Source organism: Brachyistius frenatus, unplaced genomic scaffold (assembly GCF_029030835.1).
Source record: "Brachyistius frenatus isolate BFR_SWC_R1_liver_20210118 unplaced genomic scaffold, ASM2903083v1 Contig_139, whole genome shotgun sequence".
NCBI classification, from domain to species: Eukaryota; Metazoa; Chordata; class Actinopteri; family Embiotocidae; genus Brachyistius; species Brachyistius frenatus.
In genome coordinates, this window is record NW_027210738.1 from 179,684 (window position 1) to 205,275 (window position 25,592).

Here is a 25,592-nt window from a genome sequence, read left to right on the forward strand (position 1 = left end):
TTTTGTCTTATGATTTTGACCATTAGGAGCCTTCAGATGTCGAGTTAAATCAATAATGAATCTGTCATTTTGACCATAATTAGATATGATAAATTGCTTCCTGTGAAATTAGCAGGATGTGACTCAGTGAGGTTTTCAGCCACAAGCTTCTTGCATCTCAACATTACTCTTCAAAATCAAATCACAACTGGCAGCACTGTTTCCCTGATCCGAGCAAAACCAAAAATAAAACCAGTAGCAGCTTTATTTATATACAGTATTAAATAATATTAATACAAAGATAAAATATTGTTTTTTGCCTTGATTGTCTGTCGGCGGTTATCGAAAGGGGATTTTTTTTTTTCTTTCTTTAGGGCTCCAGAATGAAGTGGAAAGTCTTGTTTCCCGTCCTGCAGCGCAGCTCGGTACAATCCAACCTCAACACAAACGGTCCTTCTTCGTGGTCGTCTATTAAACTCTATTAACAAAACAAAAGTCAGAAGAAATCAGACATTTATTTTCTGATCAGCTGGTTTAAGTTTTAACAAGTCTCGTCAGTCAGGTCAGAACTACTGCAGCTGGATGTCTTGGTATCCGGGGGAGGGGGGTAGATCACCATGGTGACATATTGCTCCGGAGCAGGTTAACATTCAAGGATCATATTTAAAAAAAAAAAAAAAAACTCAGCAGTTTGAAAATCCCTAAAACGTGAGTTTACACGGTGAGTTTGAGGCTGATAAACAACCAAGTTAACACAAAGACGTGAGTGTTTTCTTGTTTTTGTTTTTTTGGGATGGATGTTTCAGTACCTGAAGCTCCTGTATGAACTCCTTCATCGGCTCCATCACGTCTCCGACACACCAGGCCAGACTCACGTGGAAAGACGGATCCTGGACACATCGGAGGGTGAAACGAGGCGATGAGACGAGAATTTGAAAGATTTGTTCATATTTTCAAACAAAAGAATGATTTAAAAATCATTAAAAAAAAAAAAAAAAAACTCTTCTAGAAACTTCAATCAAAATAAGAAGAAAAAGGTTGCAACAACACAGCATCTCGTTCACTAATACTTCTGATTTAAAACTCGTCACACAAACTGTTTGCAGCTGCAGATTTCAGACCGTCAGTTCGTGCGCAAAAAACCCCCCAAAAAACCCGACCACTGACCTCGTAGAACGTGTCCAGGCGAAACTCCGCCATCGTCCTGTCCACGACTCGGATCAAGTCGAGCAACTGAGCGTGCCCGTGCCCGGTGGACACTTCCATCCCCAGGAATGTCCTGTGGGGACGGAGACACGTAAGCAGTGGATGTATAAAGAGGCCTTCAAATAAATACAACAGTTGGGATGCCTTAAAAAAAATAAAAAATGTCCGTACCTCGTCCTCTCTGCGTTACAATAAACCTTCAGTCTCCCCGCCGAGCACACGAACCTGCAACAACAGAATAATTCCCCTCCAATCAACTTCTCACATCATTTATTTTTTACTCTTCCAACAGCTTTAATGCGACTGATTTTATATGTATTTTAAAAGTGACGCCTCACAGATAAATGCTTTGTTTTCATTGTTTAAGATGTCCTGATTATTTCATTGTTCTACTTCTATATGAAATGTTTTACTTTTTGTTTTTAGTCACTCGTGAAAATAAGTTCCAGAATACGTAAATTTACACGCCTCGCAAAATAGCTTGAAAACTCCGTAAAGCAAAAGGATGCGTCGTTACAACCCAGAAAATAAAATACAATTTAAAAGCTATGAAAAAAAGAAATGAAAAACAAACAAAAAATCACCACTTGTATGCAGGAAAAAACAAAACCCGAAACCTTTTGCAGTGCGTCAGGGTCGCCCGGAGGCTCCGCGTGAACGGCTGGATCCAGTGGTGTCTGAGCACCACCGTCTGGGACAGGCTGAGGTGGAACTCCTCCTGGCGGGTCAGAACCACGCCCCGGGCCACCGCCGCCGAGAGCAGCTTCTCCAACAGGTCTCCAAAACCCTCCTCGGGATGGTCTGGTGTGAGGACAGAGAAGGCTGAATGAGATCACGGTGAGAGTTCAGCTGGTGATCACTCCTCCTCATCATCATCATCATCATCATCATGATGTCGGGTCTTACACTGCAAATAAACGTAGGTGGCCCAGTTGCCTCTCTCGTGCTTGAAGGAGCGGACGCGTCCGTCGTGAAGGGAGTTGTCTTCGGTCTCTGGGTCCACTTCGTCTGGAAACATGGACAGCAGGCAGCCGGGCACCGGCAGTCTGGAGGACGGACACACACACACACACACACACACACACACACACACACACACACACACACACACACACACACACACGATTATATTGATATCATATTATAGAGAGTAGTGAATAAACATTAAATCACACGCGTTTGTTAAGTAGGTGAACGGGGAGATGTTTGAAAACCACAGAAAGCTTACTGTTGTTTCTAAAATTCATATTTTAAATCCTTACAGATTCTTTTAATCACCAGGAATACAAAATAAAATAAATAAATAAATAAAAAAAGACGTGTTTACTGAGAAGTCTTTTTTCCATCAGTCAGCAGGCTGATTATTTGCTGTTATTATTTTTTAGTTTAGAGTTATTGAGGATTCAAGAGACACTTTTCAAAACAACTAAACATTTTAGGTTTATCACGTTTTTACGTACAAGACAACCAGACGGTAACTTCCGTGTCGAGATGAAATGTTTATATCCGAGACACACACCTCGTTTTAGGAAGCTGTTCTTCAGTCTTGGGTTTCTTCTTCTTCGCCGGGAGACCGTCGGTACCGCCGACGGTACCGTCGTCGTCTTCGTCTCGCCGCTTTCGAGGGCGACTCTGGGGAGTCGCTGCTGCCGCTTCGCTGTCCTCGTCCTCCGGGCTGCTGCCGCCGCTGCTGCTGCTGCTGTAGCCGACCAACATCCTGAGCTAACGCGTTATTTATACATGTTTGTTAACTAAAAATAAAATAAAATAATTTAAAAAAAGACCGTCTGATAGGAATTAACAAAGTTATTTGAACTGTTCGGGGATCAGAAAAACGTCTGAACGACTTCAAAACGTCAGTCCGAGCAATTTCAGTCCCGCGCTTCCGCTGTAAACAACCTGTTGCAACCGTAATTTAGTTCCCAGTGGCAACAACTACGACTCCCGCAAAAAAATAAAGTTCCCACTTCTCATGGTTTTGCATTTAAAAAAAAAAAAAAGTGAAGCTGTGTAACTTATTATTATTATTATTATTTTACTGAAGATGTGATCTTCCCTGTTTTAGTTTTTTTTTTTAGTTTTTTTTAAATTTGGCCCACTTTTTATTTAAAAAAAATATAAAATGTGAGTCGTGACAACAATTGAAAAACAAAAACATTTCTGACTTATAAACACCCATTAACTCATTTTTATTATTATTTAATAGAAAAAAAATTTTTTTTAACAAGAAATGCGTGTGTGTGTGTGTGTGTGTGTGTGTGTGTGTGCGGTCGCGCACGCGCGCGCGCGCCACCGCGCGCTCCTTCTTCATTCATGTTCCCGTGCGGCGGGCAGCGGGCTCAGGAAGCTAGCTCGGTGGCTAGCTGGCATTTTTTTTTTTTAATATATCAAAACGCGCATCTTCCCGCCGGCCGAGAGGACGTGAAACGATGCCGTTTGTGCGGGAGGGGCTCGGGGGGAAACCGTGGGAGAATTTCGGACCATTTTAAACCCGGTTCTGTCGGGGTTTTTTTGTTTTTTTTTCCGGCCCCGGGGAACCGCAGCGGCGCTTCGAACAAGAGAGCATCCGATGCACCGCGTTCTTTTTGCGGATGTGAGTTAAGGGGTCGCTCACCCGCTCCGGAGGTTTTTTTTTATTTTTTATTTTTAATCGGGAATACTCCGCGAGCTTGACCGGACGCTTCGGGTACGTAAACGCGGGATTTCCCCGGTGCTTGTTGTTGTTGTTGTTGTTTTTTTTTACCTTCCACCACCTTCCTCACCTGGCTGTTATTATTTTACGCCTTAGCATGTGGCTAAGCTAACCCACCCAGTTGGGGGGGAAAAAACAAACAAACAAAAAAAAACCCGTTACGAGCGCAGACTCTGCCTTCATCCTCTTTTTGTTGTTGTTGTTGTTTTGTTTTGTTGTTTTTTTAAACCGCGAAACGCTGAGCATTTCTTTGCGGGGGGATTTTCTGCATACCGTAAAGAGTTGGAGCTGCAGAATAGATTAAAAATGTAAATAAATATCCGACCCGGCGTTAATTGTTTGAGTCCAAAGTGTGTTCATGAGATCACTTCTTTCTGCACATCCTCAAATAAACACCACGTTGTTTTAGTAAAACGCATTTAAATTGTGTTAAGACGTGTATGCTTATTTTATTTATTTTTACATTACAAATATGAACCAACTACATTTCCTCAGATCCAGTTTTGAAGTCCTAGTTATTGATTATTTCCTTTCGATGCTCCAGCTGTAGTTTCAGGTGAAGATTTGACACGATGAATAATATAACGAGCACATTGTTGAAAGATAGAGTCACATGTAATTAATAAATAAAATAAATCAGCGTGTGTAGTCGAGGTCACATTTTGATGATGTCTGAGCCTGCAAACTTCTCACATGGTTTCATTTCAGATGAATATTTATATATTAAGATGATATATTCAGAAAAAAAAAATCCCCAAACTGAAAAACTCCCCAAGTATTCATCTGTGGAGCTGTCACATTTATCTGCTGCGTCTGGATATGAAACTGAGTTTCACTATTAATAATATAACAATTTCACGTATAATCATATATCAGTCAGAGGGACCAAACCAGGTCTTTTATTTTAATACTTTTAACTACATTTTGCTGCTAATACTTCTTTACTTTTACTCAAGTAAAGTTACACAAACTCCAGTTTTATTTTGTTGATCACTTTACCTTTTAATCACTTTACGTTTTTTTTTAATCTTTTGTGAGAGTTTCTTGTTGTTGTAAAAACCCTAATATTGCAACTTCTGCAATATTACTGAAACATTTTTTTGTTTTTGTTTCACTCTGCTGAATTTACACAGACATTGGTTGCAAGATTGCAAAAGCAAATATGCAATCTTTGGCTTTTTTTTTTTTTTTTACAAGCAGTTTGCCACATTTTTTTTTTTTTTCTCTCAGTTTGTGTGATGACTAAGATCCATTTAAAGAAGCTCACGTCTGTGACACGCTTCGACAAACCACAACCTGAAGTTCACAAGTTTTTCTAATTCACACAAAAATACTAACGGCTTCTTAAAAAAAAAATCTAACAAAATGTATCCGGCGTAAAGTTAACGTAAAAAAATAAATAAATAAAATAACGACGAAAATGGCCAAACTCACTCTCTGCAGCCCAAATCATCGAGTCACCTCTTTCTGAACATAATATTGACTCATCTTGATTCTGTTTTTTATTTTTTTTATACAGATACCACTTTGAAGGGAAAAGAAATATAAAGTGCAAGAAGTGGATTTTCCTTCCGCCTCCAACACACGTCCGGTCGCCTCGCAGCTGCTCTCCTCGTCATCAAACCCTTCGTCACGGCTCCTCCGCCGAGGCTCTCCCTCCAGCTCTTCATTGCCGCTTTGCAGACATGGAGTGAGTTTTTTTTTTTTTTTTTTTTTTTTCCTCTTCCCTCCTCTCCTTCTCTTTTTCCTCCCTTCACACACGCTGCGAAGCTTCTTTTTTTAAAATTTTTTTTAATTTTTTTTTAGCTCCAGTACTGAAAAAAAAAAAAAAAAACATCTGCCGATCTCGCTCTTCTTATTGTAGTTGGGCCACGCCAGCTGCCAAACTGAATCCCTACACCCGAGCCCGCATGACGGAGGCCTGGCAGCAGCATGCGGTCGCTCCACCCCAGGTCGTCCACACCATCCCTCCGGGAGCGGAGAGCGCGTTGGGCTGCGCCGTCTACGGGATCGTCCTGCAGCCGGATGCCTCGTCGCTACAGCAGCAGACCCAGCACGGACAGCACGGCCAGCACGGCCAACAGCACGCCGGGAGTCAGCAGCACGGTCAGCCGCCGCCGCCGCCGCCGCAGCAGCACCCCGCCCAGGCCCAGCAGAGCTCCCTGCAGGTCGGGAACGAGGGCGGGCACAAGTGCGGCGCCTGCGGACACGACATTTCCCACCTGGCGAACCCGCACGAGCACCAGTGCATGGTGACCCAGGACCGCTCGTTCCAGTGCACCCAGTGCATGAAGATTTTCCACCAGGCGACGGACCTGCTGGAGCACCAGTGCGTTCAGGTGGAGCAGAAGCCGTTCGTGTGCGGGGTGTGCAAGATGGGCTTCTCCCTGCTCACCTCGCTGGCGCAGCACCACACGTCGCACAACAGCACCAACCCCATGAAGTGTTCCATATGCGAGAAGACCTACCGCCCGGGTTCCTCCGGCGCCACCACGCCGACCTCCTCCAGCAACTCCCAGCAGCCCAGCAGCGACGGCGCGTCGGCGAGCAGCAGCTCGTCCATCCTCCCTTTCCCGTCGGCCCGGGACCGGCCTTACAAATGCTCGGTTTGCCAAAAGGGCTTCAAGCACCTGTCGGAACTCACGCGGCACGAGCGGGTGCACACGGGCGAGAAGCCCTTCAAGTGCGACACGTGCGACAAGGCCTTCAGCCAGTCGTCGCACCTGCAGCACCACCAGCGGACACACAGCAACGAGCGGCCCTTCAAGTGCGCCGTGTGCGAGAAGAGCTTCAAGCACCGCTCCCACCTGGTGCGCCACATGTACGTGCACTCGGGCGAGCACCTGTTCAAGTGCAACCTGTGCGAGCTGCACTTCAAGGAGTCGTCGGAGCTGCTGCACCACCCCTGCCACCCGCAGGGCTCCCGGCCGTTCCGCTGCGCCACCTGCGGGAAGGGCTTCAAGCGGCCGTCCGACCTGCGGCAGCACGAGCGCACGCACTCGGAGGAGCGTCCCTTCCACTGCGACGAGTGCCAGATGAGCTTCAAGCAGCAGTACGCGCTGGTGCGCCACCGACGCACGCACAAGGACCCCACCGACCGGCCGTTCAAGTGCAACCTGTGCGACAAGGGCTTCATGCAGCCGTCCCACCTCCTCTACCACCAGCACGTCCACGGCATGGACAACCTCTTCAAGTGCGCGTCGTGCCAGAAGGAGTTCAGCCAGTCGGGCGAGCTGCTCCGGCACAAGTGCGGCGAGTCGTCCAACGCGTCGCCGGACAAGCCGTACAAGTGCGACGTCTGCGGCAAGGGCTACAAGAAGAGCTCCACGCTGCAGCGTCACCAGAACTCGCACTGCCAGGAGAAGCCGCTGAAGTGCTCGCTGTGCGACCGGCGCTTCCTGTCCTCGTCGGAGTTCGTGCAGCACCGCTGCGACCCGTCGCGGGAAAAGCCGCTGAAGTGCCCGGACTGCGAGAAGCGCTTCAAGTACTCGTCGGACCTGAACCGGCACCGGCGCGTGCACACGGGCGAGAAGCCGTACAAGTGCGGCCACTGCAACAAGGGCTTCAAGCAGCGCGAGCACTTGACCAAACACCAGAGCACGCACTCCCGAGAGGGTCAGTTCAAGTGCGTGTGGTGCGGCGAGCGCTTCAGTGACTTGGGCTCTTTGCAGGATCACACGGTGCAGCACACGGCCGACGGAGGCGGCTACCCCGTTCCCCAGTGCTTATAATAAAAAAAAAACATTGACTTTATTATTATTTTTATTTTTATTTTTATTTTTTTGTTGTTGTTGTTGTTGTTCCTTTGAACAGACAGAACCGCTAGACACCATCACGTCCTCACGTCTCGTCCCGTCTGGGCTCTTTTATTCAGACCCGAACACAAATCACATCTTCAGGACCGTTATCGTTGTGTTCGTTGCCACCAGTGCTACGTCAGGTTTATTTTTATTTTATTTTTTATTTTTTGTTGCTCTGCTAATCTGTTCAGTTATTGTGACTGTCAAATTCTTCATTCCATAAAATTTACAGAGGAAGACTTTGTGAAGAACCCGGTTGTCTCTTTTCTCGACCCTCCTCCCCCCACACTCAGATAGTGACAGCAGCTGAAGAGGCCACGCCCACTTAACTTAACACGTGCCATAATGATGCTGGTTGATCCGGCAAATACTTCCCTCAGAAAAATAAGTAAGAAGTTAAAATGTCCTCAAGTCATCCGGACAAATTCAAAACCGCCTTTTGTTTTATTTGGTCTGAAAGCGTATTGAATGAATCAGGAAGGTCAACTTGCCTCCGAAAGCGTCTTAACTGCTGGAGTATTCACGAGAAGGGGATTTTTTTTTCTTTTCTTCTCCACCTGTTTACATCCGGCATTAATGCATCCTGGGTGATCCGATCACAAGTGGACATCTCCAAGTACGTCTCGTCTTCTCCACACGGTTCTCAAGTGCCCAATTTGTGGCTCCGTTTGCAAGTCAGCATGTAGATCAGGTGTCTAAACAAGTACATAAACCTGTGAACACGAAACAGAAACGCGAGGAGAGACGAGTCGGAAGCAACAGGCTGTCAACGAAATGAGACGCCCCGACTAAGTCGCAGTTTATTACAAATTTAAGACATATTTTACATTTGTAAATGTCTGAACGCTGTGTTTTGTAATTCACAAGCTCGGTTCAGACTCGGGTTATTAAATTATTCTGGCGGTTTTTGAGAGGGTTGGGCTCTGCGCTGCGGTGGGATAGATGAACTGTGGGAAGAGGGCGGGGCTTCTTCCACAAGTCTGATTGTGTCAAAAACAACTCGCAACTATAAAAAAAAAAAAGTAAATGCAGAGGAGGCTTTGTAGAAACAAACATCAGGTAAGACAGCCTGTGTTTTTTTTTTTTTTCTTTTATTCACCAAAACGGCTGCTTCATTCAACTCCAGTTCAATTTGGAGCAAATCTGTAGGATATTTTCTTCTAATTGGATATTTGTCCAGGATGCTTTTCAAAATGCTAAAAGAAACGTGGTCGTACGCGTCCCAGACCACCCCTGAATGTTTTCCAGAGCAGATCTGATTTTCACCCGTACTTCGAGCTGATCGGATCACCCGGGATGTCAGCAGTGATACCTAATCACTGTGTTTCCACTCTTTCGGTGGCGACCTAACACTCTTGCTTCCACACAGTATTTTCACACTTCTCGGATAAGAAGTAGCCAGTTTTAAGCATATTTCAAAGTGTGTAATACACCCGTCGGTCCTGCAGAGGGCGCTGTGTTCAGTGTCGCATTTTGCCTCGTCTAAGCGTCGTGAAGGAGTTGGTTGAAGTACGTTACATCAACTAAATAAGGTTATGTACGCAACTGACAAGAAATCCACGTTAACTTTTTTCTCTTTTTTTTTTTCACGGACTCGTTCTGTCCAACCACACACACACACACACACACACACACACACACACACACACACACACACACACACACAGTCACATGACCGGTGTGTTTGACATATACCTCGGGCGAGGTGAAAACGTGACACGGCGACCTCTGGTGGACCGGCGGCTGTATTACACGCTTTGGTGTGATTCCTGGAAAATGGCGGGATTTATTTGTATTTTTTTGCCCTTTTAGTGAAATAATACTCACGAGATAATGTGTCGAGACGAACTGACCGGCCAAATAAAAATCAAATAAATAAAAAGCCCTAACGGTCGATCTCAGCGTCGCCCTCCAGTATAGACACGTATAAAAAAACAACATATATTTCACTCTATCGTACTCGTCATATTCCTGCCGAGGTCGGCGCTGTTCGACTCTCGTGTCCAACTTCCTCTCAGCGTGTACATACATATGGATGTGTGAGTGTACTTAGCAGATGAGTTTGTCTTTCCTAAATAAAAAAAACAACTAAAAAAAAACCAAGAAAAAAACGACAATAGTAACGTATTGAAGAACTGTTTTTGTATTCTTGCTACTTTCTACCATGTGAAACGTTTGAACTAAAATGCTCTTTTGTTGTTGTTGTTTTTTGTTGTTGTTGTTATTGTTGTTGTTGTTTTTTGTAGTCGCCGTGGTGACTATGCCAGTGCGCTGCGGGGTCCCGTCTCAAAGAGAAGCCCCCCCCCCCCACTACCCCTCTCCCCCCCACCCCTTTGCGGCAGCAGCGAGAGTCTCGAGTGCGTGAATGTAAAACGGTATTCTGTCAAACGGAAAAAAAAATTTAGACTAAAGAGAATTGAAGGAGAATTTTTCTTTTTTTCTTTCTTTCTTTTCAGCAGCAGACCTTTTTGTTTGTTTGTTTGTTTGTTTTTAAAATGACTAATAACCCCCTTACCGGTCTGTCTTGAGAGCCGTGCTCTGCGGGACGAAGCTGCGCCTTGTGTTCGACGTTTTGAACGAATTGTGTTACACGTCTGTTACACCTTTCCTTTTTTTTTTTTTTTTTTTTATGCCATGAGATTCGAGTTGAGGCCTGGAACACCTGTTGGTTTACATCCTTTATTTTTGTGTTGGTCCGGGGAGCCGTTCCCTCCTCTCTCTCCTCTCTGATGCTGCGTTCCAGATGTTGTACTAAAACTCAATATTTTGAGTGCGTTCACACTGTTAAGTCTATAAAACATTGCAGTACAAGTACCAGGATGACTCAAACGCTGGACACTTTTCCACCCTAAAAACGGTCGCCGTCTTGGCTACGTAGAAGGGAAGGTGGGGGCGGGGCCTAGCGGTGTAAAGAATTTTCAAATTAAAAGCGTCTTGAGGAGGCTGCAGCTGTTCCTTAACACAAAAAGTTTTTTTGTTTTTTTTTCACTGCTGCTGCTGGACAGAATACATCAGTGTTGTTAAAACAGAAAAACATGTTCATTTCTGGTTTAAAAAAAAAAACAATCATCAAAGCTGCAGATATTTTGGCGGGTGGCGTGTTCACATGTTGAGGTCATTTCCTGTCAAAAAAAATGTGTAAGTTAACGTGTGAGGGCGGTAAGTACGTCATCTGGAACGCAGCGCCGGTTCCTGGTTTGAGTGCAGTATTGAAAAGTGTTTAATACAAACTGAGGAGTGAAGTGACTTTTTTTTTTTCTTTTATATTCTCTGGTTTGCATCCCCTCCCTCCTCTGTCCATCATCATCATCATCATCGTCACCACGCGAGGTTTTTTTATTTTTTATAAATATGGCATTTTGAGAACAAGTTGGACTTAAAGTGAAAGAAAAGTACTGTATGTTTTTTTAGTTGGGTTTTTTTTAATGGTTTTTGACATTTGTTTATATGTTGTCGGTTTAAATTTTTGTTTTAAATTCATACGAATATGTGTATTCTCTGGAGGGGGAGACCAGGGCCTTGTGGGGGTGGGTTTGGAGTAATAGTAATGAAAAGAAAATGGGTGTGTTTTTTTGTCATATCTGTCAGGGTCGTACTCAATTTAAAAAAAAAATAAATAAATTCAGAAATTTATTCTACGAAAGCCAAATCACAGCAAAAAGAAAACAATTAAAAAACAAAACATCTGAGAGCTCTGCAGTGTGTAAACGGTTGGATATATCAGGAATCTTTCAGGGTGTGGGCTCTTATTTTTAAAAGAATCGTGAGGACTCAATAACTTTTTCTTTCTTCAATTGGTGCCGAGACGTCAAAAGAAAAGATGAGGAACTCACAGTGCTGACAGCAAAGTATAATAATACAAATGTTATGTTCAAAGCCAAAGAATAACTCCACTGCGCAGGTCTGCAGCGAGGAAACCTGCAGGTCAAAGGGAGGTCAAAGTCACTCATCACTTCCTGGTTTATATATATAAAAAAGAAGAAAGTCTCCCGCCTCTATAAGCACAAATGAAATAAATCCGCCGTCCGGAGGTTTTAAAAAGAAGTCCGAGAACCGCACCAGTTCACCCGCCATCCTCTATTTCCCCCTTCTTCAGTTCAGATGAATGAACCCCGTCAGACCCTGGTGTCTCTTGCTCTCTGCATGCTTGCTGTGTTAGTTCCTGTGTTTCTGTCCCTGGGAACTGGTGCTCCTCTTCCTCCTCCTTCCTCCTCCTCAGCACTGTTCCCCTCCTCCTATAGCTTTTTTATTTTTATTTTTTTTTCTTCAAAATTGTACTGTAGTTTATGTGAACGATGTTGAAAACAAAACCTTTTGAAAAGAGAAAAAAAAAAAAAAAAAAAACGTTGTGGCGACGTACAGTACGTGTACATCAAGATTTATCTGTATGTATGTAGCATTCGATTACACACAGCACTAACGAATAAAAAAATAAAAAATAAAAAAACTTTTTTCATTTCTAAACCTCCCGCGAGTCGTGAAGTTATTTGAGCGAGAAATCCAGCGGCGGTGTTTGTTTGTGGGGATTTATTTTGAAAATACGTCCTTGAAGCATACTAAAACACTTTTAATCTGATTTTTTTTTTTTTTTTTAATCACATATAGAAATGTTATAGAAATAAAAAAAACAACAACATTGTTTATTAGGATGCTGCTGTCCTTAAATCTGAATTGTTTGGTTTAATTTACCACACAATTATTCTGAATAGTTTGACGTCAAACACCCTGGCCGCCAGGGGGCGCTGTTGTCCCAGCTGCCCGCTCGAAAGGTCGCACTCCTCATCTTTCACCCCCCCCTCAGCCCCCCCCTCCAGCCCCAGCTGGGCTTTCACATCCGGGCGGCTCTCTTTGCGCCTCTTCAATCGCCATCCGCTTCCCGTCGCCTGCGCTCTCGACCGGGGAGGTCCGTCGGCTGCAGAAGAAACCGCCTCCTCCTCCTCCTCCTCCTCCTCCCCCTCCCCCACCACCACCGCCGCCGCCGCCGCCGCCGCCACCACCTCCCGCCTCCACAGCACAGCCCGAGCCGGCTGCACATGACGCGGGCTCCGCCGATGGTGGTGCACGGCGCCGAGCGCTCCCCGTCGGTGCGACATCTCCGCGCTGAGGTAGCATCGCGAGCTAACGTCAGCTAACAACATCGATCTCTCTGCTACTTCCCCCCCCCCCCCTCCTCCCCCCGCTCCCCCTTCCTCCTCCCCCCCCGCTCGACCTCCCCACCCCCCTCCCCCTCCCCCCTTCCAGGCTACCGATCCATCAACATCAACAGCTGATTGATAGCTAACTCTGGACCACCGAGGGCACCCCCCCCCCCCCCCCCCGGCTCCCTCCCCCTCCTCCACCGTCCATCGTCTGAAGCGCAGGAAGCCCGCCCGTCTCCCCCTCTCGGATTTGGGGCCCGCAGAGAGAGAGAGCACCGTTAGCCCCGGAGGTTTAACCCGTGATATTTAAATCTTCAGCCCCCCTTTTTTTTTTTTTTTTTTTTTTGTTCTTGTGGCCTTTTTGTGATTTAAGGGGTCCAGTTTGTTCTTCTACCTCAACACCCCGATGCCTCCCCGGCCCTCCTGTTTAATCTCGTCGTCCCGGTTCCGATCGAGCTCCAGCTGAGACCACCGACTCCGCTGCTTCTGACAATCCGACTGAGGAGCGCTGCTCGGCGGGCACTGACTGCACCGAGCCCGCCCCCCTCCCCGGTGGGACATATCTGGTCTTCATCCCGGTTGTTGGTTTTTTGTGTTTTGTTTTTGTTTTTTTTGTCACTCTGGTTGCTTTTTTTTTTTTATTATTATTATTTTTGTACCTCTGCTAGCTGGCTGGCTGGCCTGCTCCACTTTGCACACCCACACACAGCAAAAAAAAAAAAAAAAAAAATCATCCCCTACAACCCCCCCTCCCTCCCTCCCCAAACACACACCCCCACCCCCTCCTCCATCAATCCCCCCCCATCCCCTCCTCCAGTTGGTCCGTCATCAGATCTCCGTTTGACACCCGCCCCACGGCGCCCGAGCCACGGGTCTCGCCATGCCGGGTCCGGTGGCCGGTAGCAAGTCCCGTGTGTACGCAGACGTCAACACGCTGAAGACCCGGGAGTACTGGGACTACGAGGCCCACGTACCCAACTGGAAGTGAGTGACATTTTCTGATTTACTAATTAAATGCATGTTTAATGGAGGCCGCAGCAGATACCGGAGGAGAGGGCAGATGGACGTCTGTTGTGGTGTAGCTGTGGAGGGTGTGAGGACACCGTGGTGGGACAGCTTAACCAGCTTGCTGTCCTCACCTCCATCTCTTGTCCCCATAAATAACATCCTCTCCTCCAGAACCAGAACCAGAACTCTCTGTCGGGTCTCATGACGGGAACACTCAAACAACAGCAGCAGCTCTCAGGCCGACTTTTAATTGCACGCTGAAAGAAGAAGAAGAAGAAGAAGAAAAAAAAAAGCCTGGAAATATATATTTTTTTCTTCTTCTCACACAAAGTCACACTCGCGTGCGGCCACTGTTTTTCCTGTCTGTCCCCATAGCAACCAGGAGGACTACCAGCTGGTCAGGAAGCTGGGCCGAGGGAAGTACAGCGAAGTGTTCGAGGCTATCAACATCACCAACAATGAGAAGGTGGTGGTCAAGATCCTGAAGGTGAGCGAGACGCAGCTCTCCGGGATTCGTGCGTTCGTGGTAACGTGAAGATATCGAGGAAAAAAAAAAAAATGCCAAAAACATTCTTGACTCTTACTTTTCTTTGTCTCGTGTGACGGCAAACTTGAGTGTTTTGGTGTTTCGGTCCAACAAAATAAACAATTTCAAGATGCCACGTTGGGCTCTAGTAAATTTGGATGGATATTTTACACTATTTTCTTAATCATTAAACAAATAATAATAGCTTTGATGTGTAGAGCACCTACATGCAATAAATGTTACAAATATGAAAGAAGAATTAAAAGGAAATATTTAACAATTAACTACAAATATAATCAGTTTGGAAAAAAATCATTTAAATAAAAGTAGGTTTTAATAAGAGTTTGAAAACAGCTGCAGAGCAAAAAAAATATAAATCAATAGATTTATCAATTATAGTGAAAATAGTTGCTAATTATTTTGTAAATAATTCAACAACCGCTGATGAAACTCGGAGTGACTTTATGCGTTTAAAATAGATGCAAAATTATTGGAGAAAAAAAAGTCTGAAGGATTTCTTGTGAAAAAGTGACGAACATTATCGAGAATTTCCTCCATGTGATGGGGAGACCTACAGGTGATGATGATGATGATGGTGATGATGATGATGATGATGATGTGATGAGCCGTAGACTGTGATAAAGACGGGAGGTGAATGGTTTGAAATACCAGCTGAATGCAGAAGAGTGGGGAAAAAAACAGATTTTAAAGTTGGATTGTTTGACGATTGGCCGGTTCAGATCATGCTGAAATCTGATTGGTTTACAGAAAACAATCATTATCAGGTGATTGGTCGAAGCAGAGAGAGTCGTGAATAAAACTGAGGCTAAAATATTGTCTTTCTGATTGAACCTGAGCTGAACTTTATTTCAAAAAAGAAATTAAAAGCCTTTGAATATTTTGTTTTATTGAGATTTAAAAAAAAAAAAAAAATACTGTCACATTTAACAACCCGAAACGGTCCCATTTTATTTATTTATTTATTTATTTCCTGGCCTTTCTGCTCTATTAACCAAACCGATCAGCGGACCAATCGCGGTGGCTCCGGGTCAGTCTGTAATTGCTGATCTGGAGCTAATTGCAGCCGTGCCGTTAAGCCAGCGACTAAACCTCCTGCTGCTCTGTAAATCCCGGAGGAAGATTAAAACGGCTGCTGCCAGCAGGACGAGGACGTATAGAGACATAAGAAACACAGCAAAAGACCAACACGTAAATCATAAACGAGTACGCAATCGTAATAGTGAACGTGTGCTTTGAACTATTCACTGAAGCGAAGCTATATATGTCGGCGTCTTAACGAAGTGGGCGGAGCTTGCACTCCCAAGCAAGGGTTCACAAAGTGGGCGGAGCTTGCGATCTGAAGCGAGGGTTAGTTCCCGGAAACCGGTTGATTGGCTTAATTGCCGTCTCCTCGATCGTTGCCGGGTGAAGCTGAGGTGACTCCACCTGCTGCCGATGTTCAAGACATCATTAACGTATCCGAGTCATTTTGGGCGTCTTTTAAAGAGCTGGCAGCGATTTTTCTTTTCAGTTCGCTGCCGTCAGTATCATCGTCAAAATGACCTTGAACCAGGTGTTACCTGTCACTTATTTACCTGTAAACGTTGATGCTGAAAGAGGAGACGCCCAGATGTGATTTTTGTTTGTTAAATCTGTATTTTTGTCTCTCTTGGTTCTCCTTGGTGATCGTTGGGCTCAAAAAGTTCTTGATTTTTTACAGTGTTTTTCTTTTTCGAAAAGTGCTCTGAACGTTGTTGTTGTTGTTGTTTTTTAAGGGATTTTTGGTGAAAATTGTGATAATTGAAGAAAAAACTGCAAGTTGAGGGGAAATAAAATCTCGCTTTTACCGAAAAGAAAAAATAAAAGTCATACATAATCACATCCTGTGATAATAAGCAAACTGCATATAACAGAAATAGCTAAAAGAAAAGACCTCTAAGCAGGTGTTACCCGTCACTTATTTACATGTAAACATTGATGCTCAACGAGGTGACGCCTGGATGTGATTTTTGATTTTGTCTTTTTTTCAGCCGGTCAAGAAGAAGAAGATCAAGCGAGAGATCAAGATCCTGGAGAACCTGCGAGGAGGCACCAACATCATCCGTCTGGTGGACACAGTCAAAGACCCGGTGGTAGGCGCGCTCATGACGGGGTTTTTAAAGTGTGAAAAATGTATAGAAAAACATTATTGGGTTAAATTAGAGCACAATTTTTAATTTTTTTTCTACTTTATCTGGTGCCCTGATTTTCTCTTGGGAAGGACGTGACTCCCGTTGACAGTATTGTGAATAATTAATCGCTGTGTGTTTGTTTTAATGGTGTTTAAATTAGGAACGCTCCAGTCTGACCTTTTATATCACTCCAGCAACTAAACGCAAAAAAATAAATAAATTGTGTCTTAAGTAAATAGAGAATTTAACTGGGATTGACTTTTTAAAGGTTGTATTTTTTTTCATATTCTGTATATATTTTGTGTGTAACTTCCTCGTAAAGCATTTACAAAGCAGATTTAAAAAAAAAATTGTTGGTATTTGAGCTTGCTAGCGGTTTTTCGCAGCTTTTCTCATGAGCGAAGCGTTTCTTGCGTTACTGACTCTTGACCGGCGTGATTGTGCGAAATGAGGCAGAAAAGCGTTTTTTTATGTTTTTATGTTTTGTGTTTGTGTAAGAAAACAAATAAATCGAGAACCCGCCCATAAAAACTTGCTTTTTTTTTTTTGTACAATTTGCACGTCAATATATTTTTCCGAAAGTACTTTTTTTTGTCATAAATACTTTTACACATAACGCTAATGTTACGTGGCGAAAAAGCTTTTTGTTGATGTTGAATGCATAATTTTTCTGCATCTACTCAAGCCTCTTTTTTTTTTTAACGCAAATCTGCCTCACTGCCAGCGTGAGCAGTTTTGATACGAAATATTTGGAGTTTAGTATTTTTATGTTGTTAATTTTGTCGGTGTGTAAAAAGACCTGTTAGCGCTCCTAGTGGTCAAAACCTCCAAAGGAGGCCCTTTAAAGTCAAGTGAAAGCTCTCGAGTCTGTGTTGACTGTAAAGAAATCCTGGAAAGTAGAGGAGTGATGGTGGTTGTTGGAAAATGACGTAATCAGTTGTGGGAAATCTCTCTGTGTGATTGCGGACGTCACGATGGAGCTTTGCTGCTGGCGTGTCGGACAAACAAACATTTTAACTCTTGGAGTTTGAATAATCTGGAGTCAGAAGTTTAATTAAATAATCCAAACGCTCTTCTTCTGTGTTTCTATCCATCCTGTGTGAAAGACACAAACTTTTAATTTTTTTCTGTGCTGCAAAACATAAAAAAAAACAGGAAAGACGGACTATTTTTAGACCATGGAAGTACTCTGACTAATCCAGGACGCGTTTGGGTGCAGCAGCGGGAACCCCTGCAGGGTTTCTTCTCTGTTTGTTTGTTCCTGTAAACAAAAATGTATCGTTATATCTGCAGGTTTTTTTGTTTTTCTTTAAACTTGAAATCAAGCAGCAGTGATGCAGATGGTCCTACTGAGTGTCGGGTTTGGGTCCAGCGAGGTTCCTGGTGGGGTCGAATCACTTATTATACACCAAGTAGTTCAGAGATCTGATTGGTCAACTGTACACTTGGAACGTGCTCAATGGCAATAGATCTGGAATTGAATTTCATATAATATGCAATATAATGTTGTTTTTACTAATTTACTATTGAATGTGAACCCATTTAGCGGAAACTCTGTTTTTATTGGTCCTTTTTCTGTCGTAACACCACGGACGGTCGCGCACTTATAAATCCTAGAGGCGACTAGCTTGACCGGACTTTAACCAAGCGGCAACCACATAAAAAGTGTTCGTAGAAATGAGGCCGATGCAGAAGTTGCCTTGAGCTGTAATACCACCGACGGCCACTAGAGGGGGCCTGTTTTGTGTTTTTTTTGTCTGACCACATCTTCCTTTCTCTCCGTGCAGTCCAGAACTCCGGCGCTCGTCTTCGAATGCATCAACAACACAGACTTCAAGGTACGATACAATCCGGCGTGAAGGCTCTTCATCATCATCATCATCATCGTCAGCTCCCCCGTGAGTTTTTACATCCAGTGAAGATGCCAGCAGATCCTGACACAGTTTCTTTCTGTGTGTGTGTGTGTGTGTGTGTGTGTGTGTGTGTGTGTGTGTGTGTGTGTGTGTGTGTGTGTGTGTGTGTGTGTGTGTGTGTGTGTTTTCCCGTCCCTGCAGGAGTTGTACCAGAAGTTGACAGATTACGACATCCGTTTCTACATGTACGAACTACTGAAGGTGAGGCTGGTTTCTAACGCTGCATAGTGCTGTGTGTGTGTGTGTGTGTGTGTGTGTGTGTGTGTGTGTGTGTGTGTGTGTGTGTGTGAGAGAGAGAGAGATAAAAAAATTCTCCCACTCACTCCCGTTTCTGGCGATACTCCCAGGAATAAAAAAAAAAAAAAAAGACTTCTGAGTTTTGCATCTTAGTTGGATCTAATGAGTGTGTGTGTGTGTGTGTGTGTGTGTGTGTGTGTGTGTGTGTGTGTGTGTGTGTGTGCCAGGCTCTGGACTACTGTCACAGTATGGGAATCATGCATCGTGACGTCAAACCCCACAATGTGATGATCGACCACCAGTTGAGAAAGGTAGGTGGTGCCCTATATAGTCTTCTTTACACACACACACACACACACACACACACACACACACACACACACACACACACACACACACACACACACACACACACACACACACACACACACACACACACACACACATTATATTTCTTCTGCCATCTTTTAAAAGGAAGTCCACGTGTGAGAGCCTTAAAATAACAGCAGATGTAACTTCCCATCTAAATAGATGTGCTTCTTGCTGCAGAACAATGAAACCAGTTCACCAAAGCGTTTATTGACTCCTAACATGTCAATAAACTTTTACGTCAGAAACCGAACCGCTTCGATACCGTCAAGTGTTGAAAAATAAAAATCTCGTCATTCGGTACCAAATTGCTGTGGATGTTTGAGTTTTGAGTGTTAATCAAACACTTTCAGTTCAAGAGGAAACATTCAAAAGCTGTTGAAAAGTCAGATTTAACCGTGCACTTTTATTTTATCATTTCAAAAGAGAAAATAGAAGTTAAAATTTATGTCCAGCAGGGGGCAGCAGATCGACACAGATGTGAACTTTAAAACCCTTACTGAATACAACAGATATCAAACCCAGAGGGAAAGGAGGGGGGTAGGTGACCTGAGGACACAGCTGAGGATGTTTTAGCAGCTGGCGTTATATATTAAAATAAATAAATAAATAAAAAAGTGAGTGTGAAGCTGAATGATGTCATACCGTCTGTTTCCATAGCTACGACTTATAGACTGGGGTTTGGCGGAGTTCTACCACCCGTCGCAGGAGTACAACGTCAGAGTGGCGTCGCGATACTTCAAGGGCCCCGAGCTTCTGGTGGACTACCAGGTAACACACACACACACACACACACACACACACACACACACACACACACACACACACACACACGCCTGAACCCAGATGAGTTCAGCTTGTCGTCGCGCCGCTGATTCTCACCGTTGTTGGTATTTTTGTGTTGCAGATGTACGACTACAGTCTAGACATGTGGAGCCTCGGCTGCATGCTGGCCAGTATGATCTTTCAGAAAGAGCCCTTCTTCCACGGACAAGACAATTACGACCAGGTACCTCCCCCCTCCTCCCTCCTCTTCCTCCCCCCCACGTGCTGGTTTTGACTCCGCCCACATTGAGCACCGCCGAACTTCCCGTTCACAATGCAGTTCGAAAAAAACGCAAAATTTTAACCATTAAGTTACGTAAAGACTTCTGTACCTTTTTATTGTTGTTGTTAAGAGGGCTTACGATTTACGAGATAAAATTACAGACTGGTTCACTTCTAAGAGTTTCGTTTGACTCCGCCCACACCACCCGTGTCGTAACACCGTGAATAGTCGTGCACATAAAATCCTCGGGGCGGCTAGCTTGACCGCTTAAAAAGTTTTTTTTTTATGTCAAATAATCTCCCAGGTAGTTTACGAAGACCTGGTTGGTTCCAGTACAAAGATGTAAAACAAAAGAAAAGTCAGCGTCCATATTCACAAAGACTCTCCGAATCCTCTCGGAGAGTTTCTAACTTTCACTTTATTTTATTTTTAGGAAACTTCTCAGAATGAGTAACGAAAGGACCGAAACTTTTATCTTTCTCGATCTACTCGATCCTCTTAAAAAGATGCGATCGGTCGGTTGATAAACACAGAACGAACAGTGACATCTGGTGGAAACTTAAGGAAACTGCATCCCACAAAATGAGGCTAAAAGCAGCGTTTTTGTTTGTCGCTGATTTTTGCCAGTTGCTAAATATCTTTGTGCTGCGATCGCTTTTATTTTCCGTGCTATCGTTTCATCGTCTCTTATTGAGCTCGACCACGAACGTCATCTCTGCACGATATAATCGGCCGCGTTGCTTTAACTCGCTTTCATTCAGAGTCCGAAGAATAATTCGCTGCACTTCCGCAATTTTCCGCCGTCCACAAGTCGCTTTTTTTTTTCTTTTTTCTTTTAACAAGAATCTACTTTTAACTTTAAGGACAAATTCCCAGAAAACGCAGAAATTCGACGCATTTTCTTCGATTTTCGTCACCGATAGGAACTCTTTGTTTTCGAGGAAGCTTTATGAATCTGAAACGCCAGTTTTGAATGAGTTGTGTTTTTTACAGCTGGTACGAATTGCCAAAGTCCTGGGGACGGACGAGCTGTTCGGCTACTTGCGTAAATACCACATCGAACTGGACCCGCGCTTCAAAGACCTGCTGGGACAGTAAGTCTTCACGCCGCGGGAAGGAAGGGGGATGTTTGTTTTGGGGTTTTTTTATGGCTTCACACGATTTCAGACTCTCAGAGGCACCAAGTCGAACTTTTATCCTCGAAGCCTCCGCTCATTAAACATTTACAGAATTTATTTGCTTTTCAGTTTTAAAACAACATCGCTCACATCCAGTTTTTTTTGTTTTTTTTTGCTTTGCCTCCGTCTGATGTTTTTTTTAAACTTCTCGGTGTATCAGCTTCTTCCTGCATGTACAATATTATTCTAGAGGAACATGAAATATTTAAAAGAATTCGGGGCACCAAAATATCGCTTCGTAGCATCGCTAGCGGTCAAAAACCGCCCGTAGTTTAATGACGATAATGAGCTCAACGGTCATGAAGTCGTCGTCTGAGCTGAAAGGTTCAAGAAAGTACTTCTTCCTCAAACAGGGAGTCAAATAATCTCCCAGGAACTAAATCAAGACCTGGTTCCTGGGGTGGAAAACACAGGCAGGAAAAAAACGGAGTTCCTTAAAAGGTCATTTTATTACCGTTTTTAATTGTTTCTCGGTTTGATTTCCATCCGAAGGAATAACGAGAATGTTTTTCTTCTTCCGCATTTCAATAAGAGAAATATCAAAACGGCGTAAAAGATGAAAAGAACCATCTTTACCGCGACCAGTTCAGTCATTTCAGCAGTTTGTGAGCCGGGTGTCGAAAGTGTCTTTGTCGCCCCCTGCAGGCAGAGCAGGAAGCGCTGGGAACAGTTCGTGCAGACGGAGAATCAGCACCTGGTGAGTCCCGAAGCTCTGGACCTGCTGGACAAGCTGCTCCGCTACGACCACCAGCAGAGACTGACGGCCACCGAGGCCATGGAGCATCCCTACTTCTGTAAGCTGCCGAATAACAGGACGTCTGCCGGACGATTTTTTAATATTTTATTTTAATTAATTAATTGAATTAATGTACCCGCAGACCCCGTAGTCAAGGAGCAGTCGCTGTCCAACTCCGATAACAACATGGTTTCCAGTGGCAACACCACAGCGCGATGAAACACAGGTGGGGGTATATATATATATATTTTTTTTTTTGAAAAATTTATTTATTTTAATTATAATAAAATAAATAAAACATTTTCTCAGTAATATAGTAGAACCCATACGAGTACTTATAAAGAACCAATAAGGGGATTAAATAAGATAAGAAAATAATAATAATTTACCACTAGAAAAAGAAATTCCACGATCATGAACCTTGTGATTTTTTTTCGTGTTTGAAGTATTATAATGATAAAAGTCCAAAACGTATGTAATATATAACAACTTAAATTTAAAATAAAGGTTTATTTTGCCAATATATATATATATTAAATACATTTACTGTAGGAATACTTTTCTTTGAATAATCATTTGAATTGATTTAAAATGCTCCGAGTTGTATTTCTTGTATGAAAGGTGGTGTTTATTATTATTACTATTATTATTGTTATTATTATTATTATTATTATTATTATTAGTTGTCATGTGTAGTTTTTCCACAGAAAAAAAGGGTTGAATTTCCTTTTTTCAGAAATTCTTCGAATGACATTTTCACCTCTCATTTAGAAAAAAAACTTAAATAAATGTGATTACATTTTTTTAATTTTTTTATTGATCCTCTGTCGTTTTTCTGTCCTTGTTTTCGCAGACTTGGAAGAAGAAGAAGGATGTTTGTTACCTCAACTTTGTACCCGGTTGTGACAGTAACTTTGACAAGTGTACAGTGACAATGGATCAAAGTAACTCTGACCAGTTACACACTCACAGATAACGTGCATACGGACACACACACACACACACACACACACACACACACACACACACACACACACACACACACACACACACACACACACACACACACACACACACACACACACACACACACACACACACATACATCAATGCAAGCACACACACACCCTCCTCCTCTGTATCAGTCTGTGATTGGCTTGTCCTGGTCCCCCTGTCCAGCAGCCCGACCAATGAGCTTTGAAGCTGCTCTCCCACTTCTCACCCCCCACCCCCACCCTCGACCGATGTCTGCCCCCAACCCTCCCTCCCCCACAGCTCGGTCTCATGTAGGTCAACAAAGACAAAAACTACTTTTAAAGACAATTCAGTCCCTCCTTGTCCTCTCTGTCCCTCCTTTATATCGCCCCTCCACCCCCCCTCTTTGTTTGCATCAGCATGGAGAATGAACAGGAGTGTGAGCCTGTACCCGACCCCCCCAACCCCTCTTCCCCTTCCTCCCCCTCGTCATCCTCTCCAGATCAGATCGACCCATCCGTCTGTCTGCCTCTCTCCCCCCTCCCCCTCTCTCTCCCCCATCCCCGTCCTCTTCCCCCGACAGACAGACAGGCGTCTTAGCACTACTCCAGATCTGAAAGTGGCATGGTGGACTCTCTCTAGATAGAATGATAATAATAATAATATTAATGAAAAATAAATGATTTTTATTTAGATGAACCGCCCGTGTCCGGACTGAGTTTTTTTTTGTTTTAAGTGTACCTGGTGTCACATGAGGACTTTGACATCATATTTATGGAGTTTTATCGTATTTGTTTTTTCAATAAAGGATGATGATGAAACTTTAAGGAAAGATTTTTTTTCAATTTACCGAAAAGAAAAAAGAAAAATAAGGCAAAGTAGGCAAAAACTCAAATTGACTGTATTTTCAAACTCCCCTTCCTCCTCCCCCTCCCCCCGTCCTGCCGCTCTCTCTGAAAACTAAAAAAAACCCGCGACTGAAATGTTTCCGAAGGACGTGTGGACGGTAAGAAAAAGAAGTTAAGTACACCTGCTCGAGGTGTTATGACAGGACAGAAAGACATTGAGCTGCTGTAATGAGACGGGAGGAGACCAATCAGCTGATGAGGAAGTTACCCAACGGCTTAGCGGTTCGGTTGCCAACCTAAATGATGCTCCGGACCGTGAGGCTCCGCCCCCCCTGCTGCACATTTATTAATGCAGGTAATTCATAGGACGGTTTGCGTACAACTGGAATACACAGTTCACCAATCAGCAGTGCGTTAATATCTACGTGTGGCGGAGTCTCTTTTTATTCCTGTTAAAAGGGACTTTTTCTTTCCCACATTCGGAGGTTTCTTCCTGTTAAAAGACAGTTTTTTCCTCCCAGCCGTTGCTCTTTTGTGAATTGTTGGATTCATTTGTGTAATGTTGTAAAGTCCTGTTGTAAGAATTATTATTATTGATTATGATGTAGAACATCGCTCTCTTTCACAGGTCACCACCGTCACCTGTTGTTGTTGTTGTTGTTGTTGTTGTTTGTGGGTCTGAGCTATCAGCTTCCTCCCTTGTATAGAAACCAGAGCTCGAGCTTCCTGTTCTACAACCTGACTCCTCGCTCACGTTCAGGTACGCGCACACACACACACACACACACACACACACACACACACACACACACACACACACACACACACACACACACACACACACACACACACACACATGCGCATACACTATATATACCCCCTCCTCCCCTCTCCCCCTTCTGCCCCCTCCCCCTCACACACCTGCTCAGGTCTCTGAGCAGGTGTGTGAGTGCCTCTCCGAGACATTATGGCCTGACAGTTGTCAAGGTAAAAAAAAAAAAGTGAATTTCTTTTTTGTGGATATTTTCCAAAACAAACAGGTTCGGGATAAAGAGGTTAAGTTTAAAAGACGTTTAACAGAAGCATCTTTCTTTCCAGAAATTATCAAAGATGATAACTCATAAAGACTTAGTGTATGGATTTTATTCACAATTTTATTTGTAGACCCCAAAATTTTCATCTTTTGACTTTTCATGAATAGTTCATGTTTTTTTTAATTTAAACACAAAGACTTAATGTGCAGCCACAATTTTATCATGGATTTCATATAGTTTTTATTGCACATTTAAGAATTCAATCCACAAATACATCACTGCACGCAAAGAACAAATGTTCAGCTGCTATTTCATAAACTTAAACTTCCGTTTTTATTTCTGATCACACCTGCCAGACACGGATATAGATTTGTTTCCTTAATCAGCAAAAAAAAAAAAAAAAAAAAAGAGGATCCATCAGATCAATTAAAAGTCTTTAAAACAGAACAAAAAGCTACGTTAAAAATGTAAAAAAAAAAGAAAAGAAAAAAAAGGCAGCCTGATGGAAGTTCTGATGTTATTCCTGAATTTGGAGATCAAATAAAGGACATTTTAAAACAAACAAACACAAAAAAACAAACAAAAAAAACCACACACACAGGAAGCCTTTAAAAATGGAAGATTAAAAAGGTTTTGTATTTCAAAAAAACTTTTCCACTTTTTCTAAAGCCGAAGGGGGTTTTGGGAACCAAAAAAATCGTGTCATCGTCTCCTGACGGACCGCAAGTCAAGCG

The 25,592-nt window shown here is 43.5% G+C and overlaps 3 protein-coding genes across 4 annotated transcripts; 2 read left to right on the plus strand and 1 right to left on the minus strand.

The window, feature by feature from the left end:
* Positions 1-199: 199 nt before the first annotated feature.
* usb1 (U6 snRNA biogenesis 1) lies at positions 200-3,092 on the minus strand. Its single transcript, XM_069715143.1, has 7 exons — positions 2,705-3,092; positions 2,092-2,231; positions 1,803-1,986; positions 1,357-1,410; positions 1,147-1,258; positions 789-869; positions 200-457 (listed from the first exon to the last, which is right to left on the minus strand). The coding sequence occupies exons 1-7, from the start codon at positions 2,899-2,901 to the stop codon at positions 350-352; spliced, it is 876 nt and encodes a 291-aa protein (XP_069571244.1). The 5' UTR covers positions 2,902-3,092; the 3' UTR covers positions 200-349.
* Positions 3,093-3,522: 430 nt separating this feature from the next.
* Positions 3,523-9,559, plus strand: znf319b (zinc finger protein 319b). Its single transcript, XM_069715154.1, has 3 exons — positions 3,523-3,871; positions 5,397-5,567; positions 5,742-9,559. The coding sequence occupies exons 2-3, from the start codon at positions 5,563-5,565 to the stop codon at positions 7,606-7,608; spliced, it is 1,872 nt and encodes a 623-aa protein (XP_069571255.1). The 5' UTR covers positions 3,523-3,871; positions 5,397-5,562; the 3' UTR covers positions 7,609-9,559.
* A 3,058-nt stretch (positions 9,560-12,617) lies between these two features.
* On the plus strand, positions 12,618-23,675 carry csnk2a2b (casein kinase 2, alpha prime polypeptide b). Of its 2 annotated transcripts, XM_069715152.1 has the most exons (13): positions 12,618-13,367; positions 13,633-13,799; positions 14,199-14,310; positions 16,380-16,481; positions 18,308-18,358; positions 18,575-18,634; positions 18,898-18,981; positions 19,700-19,810; positions 19,947-20,048; positions 21,081-21,181; positions 21,911-22,059; positions 22,144-22,227; positions 22,855-23,675. In XM_069715152.1, the coding sequence occupies exons 2-12, from the start codon at positions 13,696-13,698 to the stop codon at positions 22,218-22,220; spliced, it is 1,053 nt and encodes a 350-aa protein (XP_069571253.1). In that variant the 5' UTR covers positions 12,618-13,367; positions 13,633-13,695; the 3' UTR covers positions 22,221-22,227; positions 22,855-23,675. The 2 variants fall into 2 exon arrangements, with proteins under 2 accessions (XP_069571253.1, XP_069571252.1); XM_069715151.1 differs by having other exon boundaries at positions 12,618-13,799.
* Positions 23,676-25,592: the final 1,917 nt, after the last annotated feature.